The following is a 20929-nucleotide window of genomic DNA, read 5'->3' as shown; positions in this document are numbered from 1 at the left end:
GTTATTTTAATACCAATTTTAATACGCATAACATGTTCACACCAAGCTAACCTTTTACTCCTCAATTTTTCTGTCAATGGCGCTACCTTCTGACTTCCTCTTCATTCCTTATTTTTTCATTTTTGTCACATCACACATCCATCTCAACATACGCATTTCGTTCGCATCAGAGGCGTAGCTTACGCCGTATCAGCCATATCATACGGGGCCCCAGGACTGTAGGGGTTAAGTGTGAAAGCAAAAAATAATAAAATTTAATCCACAGTCTCTTAAAATCTGGTGCTTTCCGGAGAAAAATCATAAAAAAATTGCTAAAAAGATTTTCATGATATGCAGCTCGTCTAACCCCTCAACTAATTTTGATACAGGGCAAGCTACGTCACTGGTTCGCATGTATTCTCTTACTATCTGTGGAGGATTTTGGAGAGTCCAAACCACAGGGAGTACACGCGTATAAATAAAACACGTAATTTCTTGTAAAGTAGAGGTGCGATCGCTTCAGGCTTCGGGAGTGAAGTGTGTGAAATATTATTGGGGTGCTGAATTATATAGCTTTAGAAGCGTTCGCATTCTCTTATATTTATTTAAGTAAGACACAATAACAGTGAACAAGGACAGACTTATAATTAGACAGAGATAGACTTAAACTTAGAGCGAGATACACTTAAACTTAGAGCGAGACAAGTATATACATTAGAAAAGGAACACAGGTTAGACAAGGATAGCAACATTGTAGACTTACTTTCTACAACGGTGTCGAACAGTGAAGAACTAATAATATAATGTATGAACTTATAGTTAAGGGTAGTGAAAGGCCAAATAATATTAAGGTTTATTAATAACTTACAGCTAAAGAATTCAAGTTACGTATGCTATTTATAGTCTTAACTCTAACTTTAGTTTAAACAATGTTCAACATAACTACTCATATGTATATCTATGTATCGGAAACATGAATTGTTGGTTTAGGCACTAATAATTCTCAACAGTCTCCCCCTCGTGCGAAGATGTAATATATTACGATGGAATCTGCAGCACTAAAATATAGGGGTTGACGATACAGGCGCTATCTAAGAGCAGTAAGGTCTTCATAGAGCTCTGATACTAAAACAGTAAGTGTTATTTCTAACTTGTGACATATTGTATGGTTATCTGATTCTAGGTTTTGAATTTAATCTACTGCTGGTTGTTATCAACGTTTAATATACATTTTGATATTTTCAAAAGCGGAATTATGATAATTAGCGGATAATGATGTATGCTTCTAGTTTTGTTGATAAATGCTAACATGAATATTCTATTTGATAAATCAAAGGTTCGTTGGGTAATACGTGACGGATATATATGTTGGTTCTAAATTATTTACTCTAATATTTCTCTCTACTTTGTTTATTAGAAATGTCACAATCTTATTACTTGTTATTAGAATTGCTTAAGTTTTTAAAGCGGGAAATTCATCTTGGTTTAAGGTGACAATAGATATGTGCTGATAGATTATTCTATGCATGTTTTCACATGGTTCACTAATGCTAGAGTGTTAGTATTCATTTCGTGATATGTCATATTCACATCAGGTAGTGACTTGATATTTAAATGGTTGTTAAATGGCTTAAAGTATTTTAATTACAATGCATTGTTATGTAAATCGGTAAATATAATAAAAATATTTTTAGTATTGCTAAATGTGATTTGTAATTACCCATTAATAACAAATGATCTTGAACTCAGACTTTGTTCCTAATTCTCAGTTTCTTCAACCTAGATTTCCATTGTGCAACGTGTATTTGCTCCCCCTCGTCTCGATACTCCGTATACTGTGATGATTGTAATATTATTGAATTAAGCCTTCTTATAAGTAGTGCTAGTAGTTCTAATTGTATACTATCATATTCATAACAATAACGATTGTTATCTGTTATTTGCCGTATGGTGGTGTGATATTTTTCTATTTTTCTTAAATTATGATAACTATTGTTTGTTCTGAGTGAAATGACGGCTTGGATTTCTAATTCTGACAATATTATAGGTAGAGGAGCTACTGGCTTTCACGGTTCTTTATTCTCAATGTTGTATTAGCGCTATTTACTTTATTGTTATTTAAAAATTAATATCTTCTGACCGTCTTCACTGATGAAGTATGTGTGCTTTAAGTTTCACATTAGTCTTGTAACTTAAATTAAGTTTTTGAGTGTTCTTGAGTCTAGTTTTCCAATTTGCACCGTGTATACTTTTAAGGTGGTGCATACGAATAATATTGGCATAGAGCTCCCCCTCGTATTGGTATTGAAACGACTGCGAAGTTTTTGTGCCTGTATATTTTATTTTAAGTTTTCTTGGTTTTAATGGACAACGAATATTTATTTGTAACTTTCTTATAAGTTTTGATTCTGTAGATGTGTTATGATAATATGTACCGGTGAAGCTTTGACTTGGTCTTACAGCTTGTGCTATGTCATCTTTGGCGCTTCTATTCTGAGAACATTTATCTTCGACGGCTTCATTACCTTTCCTTCGTTTAAATACTAATGGCTTATAATATTTTTCTTTAGAAAATAATATTTTAGTTTTTATGACCAGTTTTAGAGTTCTATTGTTGATTATAATCCATTTGGTGTTTCGTGAACCTTTTATTGACTTGGTATTAAATAGGTGGTCTTTTATTATATTGATAAGCAGGTGGTCAATAGCGTTTAGGTATAGCGGCGTTGTTTGCTTATCTGCTGGTGGCGATAAACTACGTTTGCGTATTTCGGAGATATTATTTTTTATGATACCTTTTTCTATTGTTGCGATTTCCTTTCTGATAAGGATGACTGGCTTGTTAAGCCTCTTCGTTAGTTTTAAACAATAGCGTTCTTGGATAAGTTGTTTATTTTTATTATTATCGCGGTGTAAGTTTGAAGGTTGTGTTTTATTATATGCAGGTGTTTGCAATAAGCTAAGTTTTATTGTTTCCTCGGTAAATTGTTGAGTTTTTGTGTTACCGACTTTTATTATTTGTTTTAACTCATCTAATATTTTCGATTTATTTTTGTCTCCTACGCGGCAGTTCAATATTAATCTGATGTCATTTGTTCTAGCAGTTGATATAGTTTCAAATGTAGCTTTTTCACTTGTTCTGGGTTTATACAGCTCTTTTCGTTTCAATTGCACATTATAAATTTTGGCTATACGTAATTTGTTTTTAGAAATAAATACATTTGGTTCTGTGTTAGGCCGTTTTTCAAACTTGCAACATTTTATATTTTCGTAGATTTTTGGCCACGATATTGCTTTGCTAGTTTCTTGTGTTGTTACGAGTGCTTGTGCAAAATTATATAGTTTTATAACTGTTCAATTTTGACTTTTGGTATTTTGGTAGACTTCTGATTTTAATTGAGTGAGCATAGTTTTTGTTAACGTTATTGATAAGTGGTTTTGACACCAAGATTGAATTTACTCTGTTGTTTTCTTTTCGAAATGGTTTTAAAACCAAGTTAGATTTCTTTTTATTCATAACACTGTAATTTTCTTCTGTAAGGGATATGAGTATGTAATTAATTTGATTAATATCGTTATATGGTGTTCTATATGGCGCGTCATTCCACAGATATATTAAAAGTGTATTCTTGTTTAATCTGTACAGTAACTCTTGTGATAGTTTTAAATAAGCTTTCCCTGTACATAGTTTTCTTATTTTATCAATCTTGTGTTGTCCATATTTTTTGCCAAATGTCCCATGTGATGTATTATCGGGAGCTCGTATTTTGATTGTACACGGTTGATTGTTTTGTTCTGGTTGGTGTATAAAAGTTTGTTGTTCTGTTGTTGAATAGGTTGAAATGATTCTAATTTTATTGTTGTTTGATTCATAATTACTGACTTTGTTTAGTGCCGCGTCTGTTCTCTGTGAACTATTTATGAAGTTAATGTATTTATTATTATTTGATATTGGTATGTTATCTGTAGAATTATTAGCAATTTCTGGTTCATTATTAACAATTTCTGTTTCTTTATTAAAGCAACTGTTTTCTGTGAGTTGTGATAGTTCTATTTTTAACTTTGCTAACTCAACTTCTACTTTTGCTCGTTCCAATCGTGCTTGTTTGATCTCTATACGTGCCTTTAAAATGGCTCTTCTCTTTTCCTTATCCTTAGAGTCTCGTATCTTTTTGTCCATTCGGGGTTCGTCATCTTGTGTCCGATTATAATCCATGCGGGGGTTATCATGTGAAACTCGTCCTACTTTTTGAAGGCATAGCAATAGATTCCGTAATTCTGTGCTTATCAATCCGTCCATTTTCTTGCGTAAGTCGTGGTTTTATAGTAAATCTATTTTGAAGCCAACCGTGGTTTCTTTGTCCTCGAGGTTTTATTGACAGTACCTATCCTACTGTTCCTAATACCCTATTAATTCTAACGTTAACCCTAAATAAAATAATTATATACCTTGAAAAATAAAATAAATATCCTAATAAATATACCGTTTTAAAACCCTAAATAAAATAAGTAAATACCTTAAAAATAAAATACATAAATACCCTAATAAACCTACCGTTTTAAAACCCTAAATAAAATAAATAAATACCTTAAAAATAAAATACATAAATACCCTAAATAACCTACCGTACCTAATACCCTAACTGCCCTATCAGCCCTAATGCCCTAGCAGTCCTGTTTGAGGGTCTCGAAAGACACACTCTCCCAGGGATGGAGTAATAGGTAAGGTGAGGTGGGAATCGCCCGACAGAGGGTAACACGTGAGGGTTAGAGTGCTCAGGTATCGGGAGGAACGCCCGACACCCTCGGCTGTGCCTACTAGGAGGACCCCTATCTCACGTGAACCGTATCGGCGCGATCAGACTGTTACAGACTTATAGCCGGTTAAGGCAAGCTGGCAGTACCGTCTGGTATACTGCTCCCGCCGTTAGGCGTTAACTCACTGTTCACCATTTGACACCGTTAGGTGGTGAACAGATGAGGCGCGGTAAACCGCTTAGAGTCTTCTCCAACGCGACGAAGCGATCTTCCCAACAGCCTCGCGGTCTTCAGCAGCTACTCCGAGCTTCGCCTCAATGCACCCGCAGCGAAGGTGGATTCCTCTTCGGTTTGTTGAAGGTGACTCCCTTGAAGTCTTCTTCAACGCGACGAAGCGATCTTCCCAACAGCCTCGCGGTCTTCAGCAGCTACTCGGAGCTTCGCCTCAATGCACCCGCAGCGAAGGTGGATTCCTCTTCGTTTTGTTGAAGGTGGACTCCGTTGAAGGTCTTCTACTGCGCGACGAAACGATCTTCCCCACAGCCTCGCGGTCTTTGGCAGCTACTACTGAGCTTCGCCTCAATGCACCCGCAGCGAAGGTAGATTCCTTTTCGTGGATGCGTCGTAGATCCTTAGTTGGTCTGTAGCTCGATGAAACGATCTTCCCCACAAGCCTCGCGGTCTTCGGCAGCTACTACTGAGCTTCGCCTCAATGCACCCGCAGCGAAGGGTTGATGCCTTTTCTTCGGTCTAGGCAGACTTCGATGACGTCACTTCAGTTCCGTGGCCCAACTGAACGATCTTCCCAGCCCGCGGAACCCTGTTCTGCGGCGATAGGTTGATTCCTCTTCAGTTCTTCCACGGAGACGCTCTCTTGCCTGAGCTTATCTTCAATGATGTTTGCCGGCTCGGTGAATCCGGTACGAAGGACCATGCACTGTGGAGGATTTGGAGAGTCCAAACCACAGGGAGTACACGCGTATAAATAAAACACGTAATTTCTTGTAAAGTAGAGGTGCGATCGCTTCAGGCTTCGGGAGTGAAGTGTGTGAAATATTATTGGGGTGCTGAATTATATAGCTTTAGAAGCGTTCGCATTCTCTTATATTTATTTAAGTAAGACACAATAACAGTGAACAAGGACAGACTTATAATTAGACAGAGATAGACTTAAACTTAGAGCGAGATACACTTAAACTTAGAGCGAGACAAGTATATACATTAGAAAAGGAACACAGGTTAGACAAGGATAGCAACATTGTAGACTTACTTTCTACAACGGTGTCGAACAGTGAAGAACTAATAATATAATGTATGAACTTATAGTTAAGGGTAGTGAAAGGCCAAATAATATTAAGGTTTATTAATAACTTACAGCTAAAGAATTCAAGTTACGTATGCTATTTATAGTCTTAACTCTAACTTTAGTTTAAACAATGTTCAACATAACTACTCATATGTATATCTATGTATCGGAAACATGAATTGTTGGTTTAGGCACTAATAATTCTCAACACTATCTCTCTCGTCTCTTTTACCGCCCAACATTCTGATCCATATAGGGTAACAGGTCCGTTTTGTATATTTTATCCTTAAGTTTAAGAGACATTTGAGGGTCACACACCTGAGATCTGTCGCCAATTCATCCATCCCGCTCATTATTCTACTTTTCACCTCTCGGTCCACATTGCCGTCAAGCGTCAAGCTTACAACTTTTACAAATCTAGCAATTTCAGTCGCGCTAGAATTCTTAATTCGAAAATTGTAGATGCGCGAGCTCGTGTCCAAGAGGATGCATAACTACAATTATGCCTAATCTAAAAAAAACAGGAACACAGAGCCTAAACACAATTACCGTTAAAAGAATATAACCGTTGTATTCCGAACTAAGATTGCCAGTTCAGAAAACTGCGTTGATTATGATCAGCTGTAATAAAAGATCAAGAAATAATAATCTTGTTCTAGCTCTCTCTTTGATGGTTTACTTTGAACCTACCTCACAAATGCGTTGTTTTTGATCATCTTTAATAAATGTTCAAGAAATAATAATCTTGTTCTAGCTCTCTCTTTGATGGTTTACTTTGAACCTACCTCACAAATGCGTTGTTTTTGATCATCTTTAACAAATGTTCAAGAAATAATAATCTTGTTTTAGCTCTCTCTTTAATGGTTTACTTTGAACCTATCTCACAAATGCGTTGTTTTTGATCATCTATAATAAATGTTCAAGAAATAATAATCTTGTTCCAGCTCTCGCTTTGATGGTTTACTTTGAACCTACCTCACAAATGCGTTGTTTTTGATCATCTATAATATATGATCAAGAAATAATAATCTTGTTCTAACTCTCTCTTTGATGGTTTACTTTGAACCTACCTCACAAATGCGTTGTTTTTGATCATCTATAATAAATGATCAAGAAATAATAATCTTGTTCTAGCTCTCTCTTTGATGGTTTACTTTGAACCTACCTCACAAATGCGTTGTTTTTGATCATCTATAATAAATGATCAAGAAATAATAATCTTGTTCTAGCTCTCTCTTTGATGGTTTACTTTGAACCTACCTCACAAATGCGTTGTTTTTGTCAAGGTAACGGATGATGGATGCAGATGGAGAAGGAGAGAGTTCGAGATAGAAATAAATTAAAAGGGTAAAAGTTGGGATACATGCTTTTACTCCAGCTGAACGTATTATTCTTACTCAGGCTTCCGCAAATCGGCAGATTATAAAATAAGTATTTTTAGGCATTCAAACTCAAACTCGATCTCAAAATTAATTTATTTCAATTAGGCTTAGTTTACAGCCACTTTTGGAAGCGTCAGATAGATACTCTTAGATTTATTGGTTATCGTCGTCATCAACCCATATTCGGCTCACTGTTGAGCTCGAGTCTCCTCTCAGAATGAGAGGGATAAAGCCAATAGTCCACCAGGCTGGCCCAATGCGGATTGGCAGACTTCACACACGCAGAGAATTAAGAAAATTCTCTGGTATGCAGGTTTCCTCACGATGTTTTTATTCACCGATTGAGACACGTGATATTTAAATTCTTAAAATGCACACAACTGAAAAGTTGGAAGTGCATGCCCCGGACCGGATTCGAACCCACACCCTCCGGAATCGGAGGCAGAGGTCATATCCACTGGGCTATCACGGCTCTCGTTTATCAGAATTTAAAAAACGTACTCTAGAATGTCAGGTTTAAATCGTCAGACTATTGAAATGCACACTTTTCACTTTAGGCTAGTAACCCTATTTCTGATATTGATTTTTAAATTTTGACCTATAAAAATTAATTCCGTTGGAATAATTCCGTTCCAAGACAATTAATTATAGTTCATGATACATTTATTTATTTAAAATGCCAACAATGACAGCAGAAAACAATAGATTTATAAATCAGTTACAAAATTCTTGGCCTACTGCAGCCATCTTTTACAGGCATTCACAGCACTGCAGAGTCCGGTTAAAAACTCAAGGTAAAAGTTTAAACTACACTTAAATCTAAGAGATTTATTATTATATGGACATATCAACCGATTTAATATCTTAGTTGTTGTAGGCGGTTGCCGGTATACATTATAAATACAAGGACGTTCTTATGAGGCCTGGGTTCAAAAGAATATACGTCTTTTAACAATATTTTGTAATAAAAAGATCTTGTACTCGTAAATTGTTATAATTATGTATTTATAATTCATCCTTTATGTCTTTCACTACACCGTCTACCGCTAGTTTCTCATATTTTTCAATGAAATCGTCCCAAAATGTTACTTTGTCTCGGTATAAATTCGGCTGCATCTTTAATTTATCGCTTATTATTAAACACTCTCGATCATCTTTAGTAGCTGGTATCCAAGTAAAGTCACTGCCAGGAGGTGTAGGATTTCTGAAAAAGAAATAGAAAATTTTACTTTTGAAAGAAGCAAATAATGTAATACTAAAGTATTATTAAAATAATAATATTTGAAATGATTATTAAAATCAATTCAGAAAATCACCCATTATTTTGTTTATAAAATCCTTTAAATCTATTAATTAGCCCAGTCAAATAAGCATAATAAATGAAGAATTAATGAACGTAAATGGATTTAAAAATGATTATTTTTTATTTAATTCTTTATACTATAAACTAAAAAGTTTACGCTTTAAAAATTACTGCTAATGATTTTTTAAATTTGTTTCTATGAATGTAATAATTATGATTTCAGTTAAATATATTTATGATGCTATGAGTCCGCAATATGCAGTACTATTATTTTGCATTCACTTGATATTTTGAGGAGGAGCTAAATAGTTTGAAATCGATCGGTATAGACGTTAAAGAGTTATTAATAAAATAATTTTTTTTATTGTTTGATTTTTGATAGATTTCTTAAAATCGACTGGTCCAAATCGGATCCAATATTTTAGGAAATCTGTTTTTGTGAAGCCCTTTTTAAATGCTGACTTTATTATTGCGTATGTGAAGTCTGCCAATCCGCATTGGGCCAGCGCGGTGGACTATTGGCCTAACCCCTCTCATTCTGAGAGGAGACTCGAGCTCAGTAGTGAGTGAATATGGGTTGATAACATAAAACTGTTCAAAATCTATTAGAAAGTTACATATTTACTTATACAAAGTTATACATTATACAACCATCGTAAAATAGTGAAGATAGCTCGATGATACGTCGAGGTACGAAGAAAACTCTATTTACGAAAAATGGGGTAAACTGATAACTTCCCAACTTAGTTGTGACTAGCAGGAAGTTAAAAATTATGAGCAGTAATAGTATTAGCATATGAAAATTACTTCTCACCTAGTTTTAGCAAAATCAGTAAATAGTTTGACCATTGTCCATATCACTTTAATTTCTTCGGAGTCCTTAGATTCCAATAATTTCTTGTAAACTTTTCTGTGTTTCTGGCAAACAAATAGATAACACAATTCATCGCCGATAGATGCTCCCCACGTACCATCTAGAGATCTCGCTTCTTCTAAAACTTTCTTTTTTCGGAAGTTTAATTCACCGCTATAGTCAAACATGTAGTAGTAAACAGGTGCATCAGCATTGCTCGTATATTTACGTATAGTATAATCTATGGGATAAAAAACCATCATGTCCCCAACTAAATTCATAAACTCGCCTTGTTTATTGCTTATTCCGGAGGCTTTGTCAAAATAAAATTTTCTAATGTCTTTATTCGCTTTAAGGTATATGTTATCATCTACTTTGAAACGGTAGTTGACTCTGCGCGGAAAAGTTAAATGGATATCTCTGATGATACGACTAAGGTGTTCAGGCACGTGTAAGAAGCGTTCACTCAATTCTATCGCTTCTCTGGAATTAAAACCGATCATCACTGGTACCGACACCGGAACAGTACTGTTTTCTGGAAACTCGGTGATTATCGCATCGTCATGTTTGATTTCTAAAACAGGACCAAATTGTACGGTACCTCTTTGAAATATACTACCTTCATCAGCGTCTTGTGATAATGCATCTGCACTTGTTAATTTTATTGCTGGTATGCTAGACATCCGTTGGAGAAATAATTCACTTGTTGTAACCTTTTCATTCAGTTGATCCGCGAGAGCAATTGCTCTTTTTTTCGGATTATTAGGAAAGTATAATGGATGGAAAGAAGTCTGACTTTGCATTACAGCTGCACTAAATAAACCTTTCGCTTTAGGCGAATGCAACAATATATCTACGATCACTCCTCCACCATAATTACCCATTAGAGTTATTTTTGATGGATCGCCACCAAAGTTATTAATGTTATCTTTAATCCATTTAAGAGCCAATATTACATCCCTTATACCGTTGTTACCAGGAAGTATTTCATCTTCAAATGATACGAATCCTAAGGATCCTAGTCTGTGATTAAGTGTAACTATAATAACTTCTTCTTTCATGAAAAAGTCATTTCCATATTCTTTACTAGCATTATATGATATCTTAAAATTTTCGTTGTACAGAAATACTATAACTGGCAATGCATTTTCACTGCTTGGCAGTTTTGGCGTGTGTATGCTTAAATGTAAACAATCTTCATCGCCAGTAAATCCGTAACGTTTAATTCTTCTTTGTGGTGAATTCAACTGTGCGCAAGATTTTTGCAATTTTTTTGCTTCCAAAACATCTTCCCATCCTGGATGAGGCACTGGTGCCTGTAATAAAAATGCCAGTTATACAATCAAATTTAATAAAAATCAGTACAATTTCTGAAGAAATTTCTGAAGAAAGAAATAAATTAAAAAATATACTCAGAGGCACAATTATCCGCCCACTTTATGACGACTATTTATGTATGACGACTACTTTCAACAAATAGGACTCACCTTAAATCTTAAATCTCCAATGGACGGTTCAGCATATGGTATACTCAAAAATGAATAATATTTTTCACCGGGAAATATTGATTTCACTTCTAAACCAGATATCTTTCCCGATTTAGTTTCAACTATCACATTTCCTATTGCTTCACTCAGACAAAAAACAAATAAAACGATTAAACTAACACTAGGGGCAGTCATTGTAATGGATTTATTATTTTTTTAACATTTGTTTGCAGTCCTCACATGTGTTTATGACTGACGTGTACTAAAGGTAAATAATTTGTAATCTAACCGGTGTTTAGTGATAGCGAAGCGCAATTATTATTGACTGAACATCGAGCTGATAATGCTTGCGGTAATTCTTTGTATCGGAATTATAGTAGTTGGTAACTAATCTGGGAGTTTATGAACCATAAATTCTTATTTTTCTGTTGGGACTTATTTATCTTGCTAGATACATATGATCTTGCGAGCTAGATATAAAAACTATTTATAAAAGGCATGACATCGACAATCATTTTCTATTTGTTTCTTTTAGGGTTTTTTACTTAAGAGGGAAAAACGGAACCCTTTTATACTTTGCAGGTCGCGACAACGTCAAATTGACTAGTAGCATGCAACTGGATTAATGGAAAAGTACATTCCAATCCGATTTTGATGAAAAATCATCGATATCTTAAATATTAATCCCAATCCAGGTACATATGCGTCATTTTACCGATTTCAACAATAGAAATTGGTTATACCTTAAAAAATATAAAAAAAATAGTTTATTTTGTTAACATCAATCGGTAACAAATAATAAAGGCTAGAGTCTTCTTTTAAGAGTTGTAAACTCCTGTGACTGAAGGTCCTGTTAACTTAACTTTATTATTGTTTGACGGATACAATTGTAGACAAGCTTGTTTTTTTTCTTAGTCTTAATTTGTTTAATTTAATTTAAGTGAAAATTGCAATAAGTATTTTGTAGAATAGTAAATAAACTGTTATTTAAGTTTAATGATTTACCTATTAAAAAAAAACAAAGAATAGACAAGCTTGAATACTTAATTCCAAACTTATATTCTAAGATCTCACTAGTAATCGACCTTCACCGAATTGATCATTGGTTGAAAAGTTTTTTATATCAAATCAAATATGTCAAATTAATGTATTACAAACGGGTTGATTAAAATTATAGTTCAGAATATGATTAAACAAAAATTTGATTAGATGGACAAATTCCATGCCAATCGAAAGGATGAATATATATCCCTATAAAATATACAAACGTTAGGTTGACAAATGAATTTTTTCCCCTCAAAACTCTTAGGTAGGCAAGTATAAACAGGTAAATATTTACTAGTAAATTGCACTGGTCTGGTTAATGAAAAAAAGCTATTTAAGTTAAGTTAAAGATTATTTAATTACGAACTCATTGGTATAGGATTTTCTGCGAAAAATCAGTTTGAAAAAAATAACTATTTTCAGGTATTTTAGTCAACCCATTTGCAAACAGATTTATTGACGTGTTTAATTTTATATAAAACACGTTCCTCAAGGTTGCTGTATACTGGGATCCTATACTATTAACCTCAACCTAATGAAGCACTTTGTGAAGACAAGCAATTATATTTAATGTATAGATGACTGAGGTCCTAATCAACTGAATTTAATAATCTATCTAGATTATTAAATTCAGTTGATTAGGTCCTGAACTGAATTTAATAATATATCTTGATTATTAAACTCAGGTGGCTGGATCCCAGTCTGAGAACTGGGATTATAATAATAAAAAGATCATATACTCATAAATTGATATAATTATTATAATTCATCTTTGATATCTTTCACTACCCCATCTACTGCTAATTTCTCGTATTTTTCAATGAAATCGTCCCAAAACTTTACTTTATCTCTGTATAAATTTGGCTGTATCTTTAAAGTGTCGCTTATTATTAAACACTCTCTGTCATCCTTAGTAGCTGGTATCCAAGTAAAGTCACTGCCAGGAGGTGTAGGGTTTCTGAAAAAAATAAACGAAAAACTTTAAATTGTAAAGAACAAAACATTTTAATTCTAAACTATAAGATCTATAACTATTTACTAAAATAAAATACTAAACTAAAAAAAATTAAATTCCTATAGTGCCTTTATTTTTTATGAATAACTACTAAATTAACTTATCAAAAATTTGAAATTATTCTCTATTATTATAAACATATTTAAAATTCTCCAAGCTCCAAAAGTCATATTTAACACTTTTAACTCTTCAAGGTTTCCTATAATCTAAAGTAGATAGCTAATTTATGTATGTTTTTTTCAAAATTTATTATAAATATTCATATTCTCGAAAAATATTCATTTTTAAATTGTAAAAACATATTCATATTCTCGAAAAATATTCATATTCTCGAAAAATATTCATTTTTAAATTGTAAAAACAAATATACTTGAAATTCCCTTAACAAGCCCCTTTTATTTGGTTTCACAAAAGGAGATTTTATAAAGAAAATGCTATTCTCAATTTTTTTAAATTTCTGCATATTCATACCTTTGATTAATTTTGAAATCATACATTTAGTTTTTGGTATTGAGATTTATTACTGGTCAGACGTATCCTCATTCGATTTATTATCGTTGCAAATGTAACATGCACTAAAAAAATATATTTTGCCGTTTTTTTGTTTAGATTGACCAGTTGTGCTACTTCTTATCAAAAAATGGAAGTTATCTAAGTTATTCACAACATTTTACAGATTTTGTTAATGAAGGCAAAAATGCAAAACTAGCATCTGACATTTTTAATGTCTATACACCAGTTTACAAAGCGCAACGAGTTTCTGAAATGGAAAACAGTTCACATACTACAATATTGTGCGGAAAAAACGATGGAAACCTTATCAAAGCGAGATGAAGCAGCAGAAATGGTGGCTAAACGCGGTTCAGCTGTTTTTTTGGTTGTACTGGAAATTTTAATCATTTATTTATTAGTTGATTCTACGTGGCCAAAAATAGGCCAAATATCTTAAATTTAAATTCAGATTTCTACTGTCAACGACTGGATATATCATAGCCAGAAGTCGACTAGAAAGAAGTTCTGGCGTCGTGCAAAGTGATTTTTCTAAGCTTGCAAAACTTTAAATGATATTTTTTTATCATCAAGAGAAGAAGAGAACAGTGAAAATCAACCATTATCAGAAATTATCGCCAATAGCGACCTTATATGAGACAGATCAATACACATCTTCTCTACTATATAAAAATAAGTCGGGTTTTCCTTCCTGACGCTATAACTCCAGAATGCACGAACCGATTTCCACGGTTTTACATTCGTTGGAAAGGTCCCGGGCTCCTTGAGGAGGTAGGTGTAAGGTAGGGGTAGGTTATGGGTGGGGTAGGGGTGGGGTAGGGGTAGAGTTGGGTAGGTGTAGTTGAAATTTTCCATCGAGTTTCACGCGGACGAAGTCGCGGGCGTCTGCTAGTATTACTAAAATTCAAATGTCTGTCTGTGCCTTCAAAATATATATTTTTCTCAAATGTTTAATAGTTATTTACTAAAACTTAAACAAACTTTTTAAAAATTTTCGTTTGTCTGTTCTCGCTCTCTTTGTGCTAATTTCTGGAACAGATGAACTAATTTTAATGAAACTTTCACTGAAAGATATAAAATATAGGATATTTTTATCCCGGAAAACCTGAGTGATTTATGAAAAACTGAATTTCAAATCCTGAAAAAATCCAAAAATGAAGTTGTGTCTGAAAATAGTGCATATTTTTAAATTGGATAATCCAAATCATGGTAAAACCTTGCGGTTCTTGTAATAATAATGAATTTCTTTTTTCCATACTTGCCTAAATATGTAAATTATTGTTCAAGGTAGTATTTATCAACCATAAAAAATAAAATTCCCAAAAAACAGCCTACATCGAAAAAAACGTAATTAGGATAGTAGGTACTATTAAGTTATCTGTTGTATCGTCTTAAATCGTGATTATTATTTTATGTAAAAGATATTTTTTTTAGAATATGAAAACTAACTCACCCAGTTTTAGCAAAATCAGTAAAAAGTTTGACCATTGTCCTTAGCACTTTAATTTCTTCAGAGTCCTCGGATTCCAACAATTTCCTGTAAACTTTTCTGTGTTTCTGGCAAACAAATAGATAACATAGTTCATCGCCGATAGATGCTCCCCACGTACCATCTAAAGATCTCACTCTTTCTAAAATTTTCTTTTTTCGGAAGTTTAATTCACCGCTATAGTCAAACATGTAGTAATAAACAGGTATATCAGTATTGTTTGTATATTTATGCACAGTAAAATCAATTGGGTAAAAAACTAACATGTCTTCAATTAAATTCATGAGCTCGCCTTGTTCATTGCCTTTTCCGGAGCCTTTCTCAAAATAAAATTTTCTAATATATTTATTCGCTTTAAGATATATGTTATCATCTACTTTCAAATGGTAGTTGACTCTGCGTGGGAAACTGAAATGGATATCTTTGACGATACGACTAAGGTGTGCAGGTATGGTTAAGAAGCCCTCACTCAATTCTATCGCTTCTCTTGAATTAAAACCGATCATTACTGGTACCGATACCGGAACAGTACTTATTTCTGGATACTTGGTTAGTATCGCATCGTCATGTTCGATTTCTAAAACAGGGCCAAACTGTACAGTACCTCTTTGAAACAGTCTACCTTCATCACCGTCCTGTGATAGTATATCTGCCTTTGTTATTTCAAACGCTGATATATCAGACATGCGTTGAAGAAACAATTCACTTGTCGTAACAGTCTTATTCAGTTGATCTGCAAGAGCAATCGCTCTTTTTTTTGGATTTTTAGGAATGTATAATGGATGGAAAGAAGTCTGACTTTGCATTACAGCTGCACTAAATAAACCTTTCGCTTTAGGCGAATGCAACAATATATCTACGATCACTCCTCCACCATAATTACCCATTAGAGTTATTTTTGATGGATCGCCACCAAAGTTATTAATGTTATCTTTAACCCATTTAAGAGCCAATATTACATCCCTTATACCGTTGTTACCAGGAAGTATTTCATCTTCAAATGATACGAAACCTAAGGATCCTAGTCTGTGATTAAGTGTAACTATAATAACTTCTTCTCTCATGAAAAAGTCGTTTCCATATTCTTTAGTTGCATTATATGATACTTTAAAGTGTTCGTTGTACAGAAATACTATAACTGGCAATGCGTTTTCACTACTTGGTGGTTTTGGCGTGTGTATGCTTAAATGTAAACAATCTTCATCGCCAGTAAACCCGTAGCTTGGAACACTTCTTTGTGGTAAATTAAACTGCGCACAAGTTTTTCGTGCATTTTTTGCTTCCAAAACATCTTCCCATCCTGGGTGAGGCACTGGTGCCTGTAACAAAAATTATGTTGTATTATATTTATCAAGTATCATTTCTATTCTTGGTAAATAATACTAATATAATAAACACGAAAGTTTATAAGGATTTTTGTTACTTTTTCGCGCATAAACTACTTAATAGATTTCGCTGAAATTTGGAATTACCCTAAATTCCATAAATCAAAAAAAAATCACCGAGAAAAAATCCACGGTTCCTGCAGAATTTGTGAAAAACGAAACTAAACACACGAAACCGCGTAGTTTACTATTGTAAATTACTAGAAACAGTTTTTTTAAATACATAGGTCTCACCTTAAACCTCAGATCTCCAATCGGTGGTAAAGCATATGGTATACTCAAAAACGAATAATATTTTTCACCGGGAAATATTGATTTCACTTCTTTACCAGATATTTTCCCCGATTTAGTTTCAACTATCAAATTTCCTGTTGCTTCATTCAGACAAAAAACAAATAAAATCATTAAACTAATTCTACGAATAGCCATTGCAATGTATTTATTAACTTTGTAACATTTGTTTGCAGTCCTTATTACATATGTGTTTATAACTGACGTGTTCTATAGGTAAATAATGTAATCTAACCAACATTTAGTGATAACTATTATTGAATGAATATCGACCTGATAAAGTTAGCGGTAATTCTTTGTTTCGGATTACAACTGTTGGTAACTAAGCTAGGCGTTTATGAGCCATAAATGCTTATTCTTTGGAATTTATGATACTACACACTAGACACGTATACCCAAGACTTTTAATTAAAAAAGGAATTGGCAAAATATTGGTTATATTTGAAAAAATATACAAAGTATGAAACAAAATCTTCTTGTTACGTAGAAGAACAGTGAGTGAGTGGAAAATTTTTGTCACTCACCGTATCAAGTTTGCCTATTTATTTATTAATTCTATTAGCATTATCAGATCCTCCTAGTCTTTAAGTTGGTGCTTAATACGAGATTTGGGCATTTAAATAATTAGCAGATTTCGTCTCGTCCAACGTAAGTTATGTATTCTGGAGCACTTTTTATAGTTACCTCGTGTTGAGTGTCAATTGAAGGATCCAATTGAAATTTCAATCGCAAAGGCATCGAAAACCAAAATTCTTATCGATCCTAAGCCAATGCGGTTCTTAAAGGAATAGTTTTGAACTGAAGAACTGGAAGCATATTCTGTAATGATGTTTTGTATAACTCGCAAGTGCAAGTTTATAATTCACCTCTATCTCTCTGTTTAACATGATACTATAGACAGAGAGCGATAGATGCGAGTTCGAAGCTCACACTATCGAAGTGATAAAAATATCGTTACAGAATAGCCTATCTGAGCACTGCTAAACTCTCGCGGGTAGGGGGTTCAATCCGTTCATAATGGGAATGTTTATGTTACGAGTTCCGATTAGGTTACGAATTCGGTTATCCGAATATTTTTCTACGATGAAACCAAATTTTATTTTGCCTACCAAAAACCAATTTTTTTTTTATTATTATTTTTAAACCATTTTTTTATTTAGAGAAATGTTGCCTCTCTTAAAAATAATAGTCGTCTAGCAAAGCACGTAGTTCTTCGATTAATATTTTAGTTCTCGTAAAAGCTTAACATCGTGTTTTTATATAACCTTTTAGTTTAGCCCGTATAACACAAAATAGAAAAAAAATTCAAAATTCATTTATTTCAAGTAGGCTCAGTTTACAGGCACCTTTGAAACGTCAGTTGCATATTTGTAAAGATTCTACCAACCGATTCGGAAGTCAGGTTCTGCTGAGAAGAACCGGCAAGAAAATCAACAGTTGCTCTTTTTTAAATAAAAATTCATACAATATTAATATTTACAATAATTGATAACAACGAAGTAAAACTATAAGAAATTGTAATGATTTCTTATAGTTTTACTTCCTGTGTGAAGGTGGAAGCTGATCCAATGACCTCCAAGCACCTTTATCATTAAGGAACTCATCAATGGTGTAGTAACCTCGACTAAGTAAATGTTTAATAACACATTGCTTAAAGTTATGCATTGGCAGGTCCATCACAGTCTTGGGTCCACAAAGAGTGTGGGTATTATATTGTACATAGGCTGGTTTAATTTTTATTTCAGGCAACATACCAATACGATTCAATTCATCGTTTATTACACCGCCCCTCGATTCTCTAATAAGTGGCGCCTGAAATTGTAAAAATGCTATATTTGTAACAGCATCAATTCTATCACATTTTTAAACCTAACATATTATTATTTTCTGGTTTTTGTAGTTTCTTATTAGCACTTACTTACCATACTTGTTATATTTCTACGATATTTAAATTCGTATTTCTTGTAAATATTTTCTTTTAAATTTAATACTTAATATGGGATTTTATAACTTACTATCTTTAATTTCGAGGTAAAATCCTTATTTGACTGGGATACACCCAGTAGCACAGAAAAACTCCGCGGTGTGAAATCGTGCGTGCGGGAAGTGAGGTGCATCAGTCGTGGGTTTTTCATTCATCGCTACACACCCCCCGGCCCGCGCGGACCATCGGGAGTGTTACGAACGAAGTTGACAAGCTATAGTATCCTCTAAAATCCCATACACCTAAATTACCATTTCATATTCACGGTTTCTGTAATCGCGGTACATTTTCGGAACATATATACCGTATATAGCTTTTCCTGTATTAATTACATGTACGATGTTAATTAATCTACGAAATTTAGCTTTTCTTACGCATTTTTGTAATAAATTAGGGCGGGTATTATTACCGCGTTACAAAGTTGATAGACCCGTAAAATTGTGAAAGGTAATTAATGACTACTGATAGGTATTGTAGGTATAATGAAATTCTATCCAATTTGCAAATTATGATAAACGACTTGAAACGTGCAAATTCATTCATTTAGCAGCTTTTCATACGCTTGCAGTTTTGCTTGTAATAAAATATTTTATGTCGACAACGATATTCTATATATAAATATGTTATATGACAACAAAATCACCGCAAAAAGAGAATTTAGCTACTCCACTGAACGCACACATGCAGAATTTTGTGTTTATCCACTTACTTAATTTATTAATATATACTTAATATATAGTTTTTACACTTCCTGAACACAGAACTCGACATTGTAGACAATATTTAGGTATTGCAGGGTGATAGCTGACATCAAGGCCTATTTACGGGACACCCTGTATATATATATATAAATATGTAATATGTTATATATATATATATATATATATATATATATATATAGGTATTATTTGTTTAAATAACTTTCGTTGTGAAATAAGTGACTAAATGAAATTAAGACAATTATGCACATTTGTCCACCTCAGTTTTGTGCCCTATCTCTAGTGTATCTCCTTGTGATATCGGCCAATAAACCTTAGTACCATTGTATGTCTGTCAAACTATTTATTTATTTGATTTACAAAAACTAAGCTAGACTCCAATATATGTGGAGTGTGAACATATTGAGTAATTTCATGGTAGTACAGAATAATAAGAGATGATAGGTAGATCAAAATTTTAAATGATCGCAAAATTCGTATATCGAGACGCACAGAGCGAAATAGAGAGAATGGCTGACAAAGGGACAAGTAGTATCTTTACACGAAGAAATATACGAGTAACTGTCACCTTTTCATCACTGTTTAGTTATTTAGATTTAAATGATTTTTTGATAAAGGAACTTATAACTGGGATATTAACTTATATTTTATAACTGGGACCTTAAATACTTACTTTGCTTAATTTTACTTTAGTTACTTTTGGTCGCGAAAATAAAAATAATGAAATAGCGGTTGAAAGTTTGTATGAAATGAAATGAAATTGTTCATGTCCTAGATTAATATCTATTGTTAATGAAATGCTAAACTATTTCGTGTATCTAATGATTTAGTTAAAGAAATGATGGTTGTAAAATGAGAAATACATTACGCAATTAAAGTAAAAAAAAAGGTTACATATCTACATGAATATAATAATCTATACCTAAATACTCCATGTCATTTTAAATTCCCAAAGCTCCCAACTATAAACCATTGTATTGTTTCGTCCATCCGTCGATTTTCAAAGCAATCAATCAAATGATAAATCAATAACACACGGTGTGCCTTGCTGTCTGTACAATCAATCCATATATACAAAAAATACAAAAATGTAAAATATTTTATTCAGAGCTATATTTGAGGCAGAATATTATTATTAGAGAGAGCTACAGTAGGTAACAACAGTCATATAAAATTCTCGTAGCCTTGGTAGTTAAATTAGCGAAAACAGAACATTTTCATCATCTACTAATAGATAAGTGGCCAAAAACTCTGTTTGTCGCCGACTGTTTTCTTGCGATTGGTTGCTTGCGTAGCTTAGCTGAGTCTACTAGTAACTTCATAGTCACAATAATTTAGAAAACCCGTCTTTCCAATATAAGTATGTAAGTCACCTAAAGGGGTGTGGATCCTCCTCCTAACAAGTGAGCCCGCTTCCATCTTAG

The 20929-nt window shown here is 33.4% G+C and overlaps 3 protein-coding genes across 3 annotated transcripts in view; 1 reads left to right on the top strand and 2 right to left on the bottom strand.

The window, feature by feature from the left end:
• LOC112057584 (juvenile hormone esterase-like) overlaps nt 1-20929 on the top strand; it is a 46381-nt gene that overhangs the window by 16886 nt on the left and 8566 nt on the right. The gene's annotated exons all lie outside the window — the stretch shown is intronic.
• LOC112057553 (esterase E4-like) lies at nt 8221-11294 on the bottom strand. The gene is made up of 3 exons (XM_024098011.2): nt 11069-11294; nt 9543-10897; nt 8221-8629 (listed from the first exon to the last, which is right to left on the bottom strand). Exons 1-3 carry the CDS (start codon nt 11261-11263, stop codon nt 8431-8433), a joined length of 1749 nt encoding a protein of 582 aa, XP_023953779.2. The 5' UTR covers nt 11264-11294; the 3' UTR covers nt 8221-8430.
• On the bottom strand, nt 12872-17540 carry LOC112057574 (esterase E4-like). Its single transcript, XM_052887960.1, has 4 exons — nt 17487-17540; nt 16746-17012; nt 15091-16445; nt 12872-13070 (listed from the first exon to the last, which is right to left on the bottom strand). Exons 1-4 carry the CDS (start codon nt 17538-17540, stop codon nt 12872-12874), a joined length of 1875 nt encoding a protein of 624 aa, XP_052743920.1.

Source organism: Bicyclus anynana, chromosome 20, assembly GCF_947172395.1.
Source record: "Bicyclus anynana chromosome 20, ilBicAnyn1.1, whole genome shotgun sequence".
Classification (NCBI taxonomy): Eukaryota; Metazoa; Arthropoda; class Insecta; order Lepidoptera; family Nymphalidae; genus Bicyclus; species Bicyclus anynana.
This window is presented reverse-complemented; position numbering and strand designations above follow the sequence as displayed.